The sequence below is a fragment of the Balaenoptera ricei genome, chromosome X (genome assembly GCF_028023285.1).
Source record: "Balaenoptera ricei isolate mBalRic1 chromosome X, mBalRic1.hap2, whole genome shotgun sequence".
In the NCBI taxonomy this organism is placed as follows: Eukaryota; Metazoa; Chordata; class Mammalia; order Artiodactyla; family Balaenopteridae; genus Balaenoptera; species Balaenoptera ricei.
In genome coordinates this window covers 120,156,765-120,163,772 of record NC_082660.1, presented here as the reverse complement: position 1 = coordinate 120,163,772, position 7,008 = coordinate 120,156,765, and the positions used below count along the sequence as shown (strand labels likewise).

The 7,008-nt window shown below is 41.3% G+C and overlaps 1 protein-coding gene across 1 annotated transcript; it reads right to left on the bottom strand.

Annotated features, from left to right (window-relative positions):
- Positions 1-5,936: 5,936 nt before the first annotated feature.
- LOC132357192 (cAMP-responsive element modulator-like) lies at positions 5,937-6,558 on the bottom strand. Its single transcript, XM_059910473.1, has 3 exons — positions 6,504-6,558; positions 6,136-6,218; positions 5,937-5,981 (listed from the first exon to the last, which is right to left on the bottom strand). The coding sequence occupies exons 1-3, from the start codon at positions 6,556-6,558 to the stop codon at positions 5,937-5,939; spliced, it is 183 nt and encodes a 60-aa protein (XP_059766456.1).
- Between the last annotated feature and the right edge of the window lie 450 nt (positions 6,559-7,008).

The following is a 7,008-nucleotide window of genomic DNA, read 5'->3' as shown; positions in this document are numbered from 1 at the left end:
TCTCCCGAGGCAGCCGCAGCCACAGCCACAGCCACATACAGCTCCACCCCCTCGCCTGCTCCCTGAGTGGCGGCCGCCAGCCTAACCCCGCCCCTAGCGTGGCCACGCCCCTTTCGGGGGCTACAGACTGGCCGCCGCGGACTCAGCCCCACCCACGGGACCCGCCCCGCCGGCAAGCCCCGCCTCCTCCCCGACTCCCAAGAAGAGAGCCCGAGGGCCTGAGCGCGTTGTAAGGCGCTGCTGCCCTGGGATCCTTTTGCAGAATGCACTAGAGCAGGGGGGTAGAGGCCGTGAGGGTCTGGACCGCTGGGCTGATTCTGCACAGAAGGCCCACCCTGAACCCTCTGCCCCGTTTACACCATCTCCTTTCCCTCCCTGTCTCCACAGAAAACCGGGCCAGCCAACCCCCTGTACTTTTCTTTAATTCACATTTTTATGGTAACTCTGCACTATGGAGTTTCAACAAACCCGCACGCGCATTTTTTTCCTTTCGGGTATATTGGCTGGTCGTGTGTATTTCTCTTTTCGTGAATTGCTCCATTGCCTCATTTTCCTTACCTTTCACTCCGTAGTGATTTCTAAGCACTCCTCTTAGTCTATCTTTGCCCTGGATACCGCACAAGGTCCTCTCGGGTATTCATCTGCTCTCACTCATTGCCTTTTTCTTGCTGTTGGGCTTTAAAGCCTTTTCGTGGTTTCATCTAATCTTTTTCTAAACCACATCCATTCCAAACTCCGTCACGTTTTCAAGACTATTGAAATGCGCATGCTTCATTATAGTCAGGACTTTCAAGAAGCTGTCTGCAAGAAGCTGATTCACGAAGACCTCATCCCAGTTTTCACAAGGAGGGCTGGCCTAAGTTAATACCTTAATAGTCCCTCTCAAAATGCCTGTTCACCATCACACTGAATATCTCTGTAGCCTCTGTATAAGTGTTGAAGGAACCCAGCAGATTCATATACACTGAGCAATTGTCCTGCTTGCATGATCAAGGAAGAAAAGTAAGTTTGAGAGGCACTAGGTTATTGGATTGCGTCATGATTTTATCAACAATATAACCATGCATGGATATGAATGCATAAAAAACACCAGGGCAGATATATATCAAATTACAGAACATTGTTTACTCTGGTTAAGGCAGTAGGAAGGAGGACATACTTTTTATTCTCCATGTATATGTACATATATCCATATGTATATCTTTAAGTATTACTTGTATAATGCAATAAAAAGTATTTGAAAAAGAAGGGGCACAGGAATATAGACTTAAGCTTTATAGAAACCCTTTGTTCCAGACTGGACCCAGTGTCATTCATTTGCAGAACCTGTTCCCTCCAATCATTTCTGAAACCTCTCCTTGGCCTCATCTCATTCATTTTTAACATTTTATTTTGAAATAATTATAGACTCACAGGAAGTTGCACAAATAGAACAAAAAAGACATTGTGCCTTTCATCCAGCTTCCCCAATGGTGGCATTTTCTATAGACACAGTATAATATCAAAACCAGGAAATTGACACTGATATATTACTCTTGGCTAGACTACAGGCCTAATTCAGTTTTCACTATTTTTCTAACCTGCATTAATTTGTGTGTGTGTGTGTGTGTGCATGTATAGCTCTAGCAATTTTATCCCATGTCAGGATTCATGTAACCACTACTATAATCACGATACAAAAATATTCCATCACCACAAAAGAACTGCTTTGGGCTACCTCCTTGTACTTACTCAGCAACCCTGTAGATATTTTGTTAGAGTTACATCTATCTCATTTCCTTTAGAGTGGCTGTAAGTGGTACTGTGTGTTTAATTTTGGTTTCCACATGTTCATTGTTAGTATATAGAATTGCAATTGATTTTTAAATTAAACCCTTTCTTTTGAGTTAATTGTAGATTTACATACAGTTGCAAGAAAAAATAGAGAGATCCCATGTACATTTTACCCAGTTTTCCACAGTGGTAGCATCTTTCAAAACTGCAGTACTGTACAATATCAAAATCAGGATATTGACACAAATCTATCTATCTTGTTCAGATTTCCCCAATTTACTTTGTGTGTGTGTGTGTGTGTGTGTGTTTAGTTCTATGCAATTTTATCACGTGTGGATTCATGCATCCACCATCATACTCAAGATACAGAACAGTTTCATAACTGTCAGGATCCCTTGTGTTGCCAATTTTTGGCCACACCCACTTCCTTCCTGCTCTTCCTCCTTAATGCCTGGCAATCACTAATCTGTTATCTATTTCTATAATTTTGTCTTTTTGAGAATGTTATACAAATGGAATCATACAGTATGTAACCTTTTGGGATTGGCTTTTTCACTCAACACCATTCTTTGGAGAGTCATCCAATTTGCTGGGAATGTCAAGTGTCAATAGTTCACTGCTTTTATTGCTGAGTTAGTATTCCTTGGTATGGTTGTACCATAGTTTGTATACCACTTACCCAGGAAGCACACCAGGGTTTCCAGTTTTTGGCTATTAGGAATAAAGCTGCTGTGAATATTTGTTCACGGGTTACTGTGTGAACAAAAATTTCTATTTGTCTGGGATAAATGCCCAAGAGTGCAATTGCTGGGTTGTATCGTAAGTGTGTGTTTAGTTTCATAAAACTCAGCCAAACTTTTCCATCGTGGCTGTAACATTTTACATTCCCATCAACAATTTATGAATAGATCCAGTTTCTCTTCTTACTCATCAACATTTGGTATTATCACTATTTTTTATTCTTGACATTCCGATAGGTGTATAGTGATATCTCATTGTGGTTTTAATTTATATTTCTCTAATGGCTAATAATGGTGAAAATCATTTTATGTGCTTATTTTCTATCTGTATGTCTTCTTTAGTGAAATGTCTTTTGTCATGTTCTAATTGAACCATTTGTTTTTTGGTTTTTGGTTTTTTTAATATAAATTTATTTATTTATTTATTTTTGGCTGCGTTGGGTCTTCGTTGCTGCGCGTGGGCATTTCTCTAGTTGCGGGGAGTGGGGGCTACTCTTCGTTGCCGTGCTCGGGCTTCTCATTGCCATGGCTTCTCTTGTTGCAGGGCATGGGCTCTAGGCACGTGGGCTTCAGTAGTTGTGGCTAGTGGGCTCAGTAGTTGTGGCACACGGGCTCAGTAGTTGTGGCTCGCGGGCTCTAGAGCGCAGGCTCAGTAGCTGTAGGCTCACGGGCTTGGTTGCTCTGCGGCATGTGGACCAGGGCTCGAACCCGTGTCCCCTGCATTGGCAGGAGGATTCTTAACCACTGCGCCACCAGGGAAGTCCTGAATAATTGCCTTCTATCAGCATTCATCATCATGCTTGTGGTCAGACATATGATGAAACTTAAACTTATTCCAGTAGTCATCTTCATGCGTCTTTTTTTTATTGAAGTATAGTTAATTTACAATGTTTTGTGTTAATTTCTACTGTATAGCAAAGTGATTAAGTTATACATATATACATTTTTTTTCATATTCTTTTCCATTATGGTTTATCACAAGATATGGAATATAGTTCCCTGAGCTATACAGTAGGACCTTGTTGTTTTTATGCTTCTTATCACACCTGAATGTTGCCCTTATTCCAACAGGCATCCTCTTGGTAGTTGTGTCACACTGAACCTTAACTTGTTCCATCAGTAATATTCTAGATTGTTGACACTCTTTAAATCTTAATCTTATTCCAGTGGCTATGCTAATGTTTGTTGGTGTCACATTGAACTTTAACTTTTCCACCACTCATCTTGTTTGTGTTGGCTTGGTGAACCTTAACTTTCTCCCAGCAGTCAACTGAATGCTTGATCACACATCATAGCAAGACATGGGTCTACCAGCCATCTTCACGCGTTTTGTCTCATACTGAGTCTTAAGTTGGTTCCAGCAGTCATATCATGCTTGCCATCCCACACTCAACCTTAACCTCATTCAAGCAATCATGTTTCTGACAATGTTTGACACTTAACCTTATGATACTTAACCTTAACCTTATATCAGTGGTCATCTTCAAGTTGGTTGACTCATACTGAACAATAACGGAATAGCAGTGGTCAGCTTCATGCTTGATGTTTCTCAATAAACCTTATCTGTATTCCAGTGGTCTTCCTCATAATTATAGTCTCACACTGAACTGACCTTTATTCCAGAGGCCATCTTCTTGCTTGTTGCCTCACACTGAAGCCTAATTATTTTTATAATCCATCCACTTGCTTATTGTTGCACACGGAACCTTAACCTTATTCCAGCAGCCATCTTCATACACACTGTCACCCTTTGAGTCTTAACCATATTTCCACAGTCATTTTCAGGTTGGTAGTCTCATCCTGAACCTTTATTGTAGCAGTCACCAACATGTTTGTCAGGTCACACTGAACCGTATGTACCTTTATTCTAGCAGTCAGCAACAGGCCTGTTTTCTCCCATTGACTCTAAGTTTATTCCAGCACTCATCTTCTAGCTTTTTGTCCCACACTGAAGAATAACCTTCGTCCAGTGGTTATCTTTCTGATTGCATCTCACACTGGGCCTTAACCTTCTCCCAGAAGTCATCTTCACGCTCTTGTCTCACTCTGATCCTTAACCATAATCCATCATTTTCGTGGTGGTTGTGTCACACTGAACGTTATCCTATTGCTGCGGTGACCTTCCAGCTTGTTGTCATCCTCTAAGCCTTTACCTAATTCCAGCAACATGTTCAGGAATGCTGTGGCACACTGAGCTTTATACTTATTTCCCTGGTGATCTTCTTTCTTGTCGCACACCAAACTTACCTCATTCAGCAGTCAGCTGGGTGCTTTTGGTCTCACACTGAAGAATAAATTCTGCCATTCATTGTTATGCTTCCTGCACTAAACTGAAACGTGATCTTATTTGAGCAGCCATCTAATAGCTTGCGTTGCCCAGTGAACCTTGACCTCATTCCAGCAGAATGAAGATTGAAGATTCCAATCCAATCTTCAGGATTGTTTTTCACACTGAACCATAACCTTTTCCCAGTGAAAATTTCCTGTTTTTGTCTCACACTGAACAAATAGCTGTCTCTGTGCTTGTGGTTTCAGCCTGAATCTTAAACTTTATTCCAGCGGTCCCCTTTATGTGTGTTGTTTCATGCTGAACCATAGAAGATCTATATTCCTGTTATCAAATACTGAACCCTAACTTTACTCCAGGTGTCACTTATGCTTGTTGTCTCACTCTGAACCTTAATATAATTCATGTAAGTCATTTGAAAAGTAAATGTGACTGTATCTGTTTGGTGCTTAACATTTAAAATAAAATGATCTGTCCAATTGCTATAGTTTTAGAAAGTAGATCATTTTTCCATTCTCTTTTAGGAAAAAACTGCAGCACAAAGTAACTCGGTAGAAAGTAGTGTAAACAGAATTACATTTAAAACATAATTTTGAAATCAAATGTGCTTATTTTAGGTTAGTATGTATGATATGTATTTGTTGGTAACAAAACCAAGAATGAAATACAGACATTTACATCTTATCATGTTTGCATGCATCATAAAGACAACATAAAACATGTTTAAAACTTTCATGAGAGGTAGATATAACATATAAATAGGAAAAACTGTCCCTTGTTTATTTTTACCCCCAGTTTTCTTCTATATTCAGTAATAATTTTTTTTTTTTTTTACTTTTCAAAAGTATATGACAGCTACCAGTGCAAATGTCTCACTTTAACATTCACTTTTAGCTTTATATACACAGGTTAGGTACTAATGATACCTAACCTAACACTGTATCTTACACACTGTATTGCGCTGGCTAGTCTGATATATGCTAGTTGGTACTGCCATGGTAGTCAGGTTAGGGGACATTCCTTGGTCCTCTGCATTTTATTCCTCAATCTTGGGAATACTAGGCACATCAGAGAAAAGTTCATTCAGTATTTTTCTATCCAGGGTCTTCGTGAAAGGATTTCTCTACGAGATTCAATCACACCTTCTGATTCTGCAGACTCATCTGTCTCTGCAATCGCTGCTGTCTGAACGGTTTGTATTCGTGGTGACTGAATAACCAATGGCTGTGGTGTCTCAATTATTATTCCCTGGGCATGTACAGTTTGGCCAGAAGGTGATAGCACTAGAGTGACAGCTGGGGAGCCTCTTCTGGTGCCTGATGCAGCCACAGAAACCTGAGCTAAACAAGGGATTGAATTTTGACCAGTCTGAGTCTGCATATGAGCAGATTCACTCTCTGCCACAGAATCTGTTACACCTGTTACAGAATCTGTCACACAGAATCTGTTCCATCCGGCTGGGATTCAACTGTTTCCATGGTCAGTTGTCTTCTATTTTTTTTTTCCTGCCACATTTGCTCATTATTAAGACATATGCCATTTGCAATCAATGCTTTGCCCCTTCCCCGTTTCCTTCTTCATTTATCCTGCCGCGATGTGATTTCTGCAGTGGCCCTGGTCACTGATTACGGACGGGAGGGTGTGGAGATGAGGAGCCCACTGCCCCTTGGGAGGCGCAAATGTGAACTTAGGCCATGCTAGACCTCTTCCCAGCAACCCGGTGAAGGCGGCCCTTTGTCGGCCGCACTCAGCTCTCATGTGCAACCGCGCTTCCCCGCTGAGCCAGGACCCGGAGCAGTCATTTTTATGCTGTTGTCACACACGACATCAACATTATTCGAATCTTTGTCTTAATGTTTTTTGTCTCCTGACCAGTAACAGTTCCAGGTATTATCATCATTCTCGTTGTCTCCCAATAAACCTTAAAGTTACTCCACTGAACATCCTTATACGTATCTCATTTTTAACTTGAACTTATCCCAAGGCCAGCTTCATGCTGTCTTACTGTGAACCTTACCCTTTTTCAGGATGGTCGACTTTGAGTCCTAATGGGCATTTGTAGATGAAACTGGATGCCTGGCTCTCTCCCAGATCAGGTCTCCAGACTGGCTGCTAAATCCCTACTATTCCTCAGTGCCTAAGAGGGCACATACCCCTGGGCTGCCTCAAAGGCAGGAAAAGGTTAGGTTACAAAGATGGCACAGGCCA

Bases quoted from the DNA above. Each gene is read 5' to 3' on its own strand.
- LOC132357192 (XM_059910473.1), bottom strand. From the start codon at position 6,558: ATGAGAGCTGAGTGCGGCCGACAAAGGGCCGCCTTCACCGGGTTGCTG. The intron at 6,219-6,503 runs GTCTAGCATGGC...ATTCTGTAACAG, and splicing joins CACCGGGTTGCTGGGAAGAG to GTGTAACAGATTCTGTGGCA. The intron at 5,982-6,135 runs GTTTCTGTGGCT...CCGTTCAGACAG, and splicing joins CAATCCCTTGTTTAGCTCAG to CAGCGATTGCAGAGACAGAT.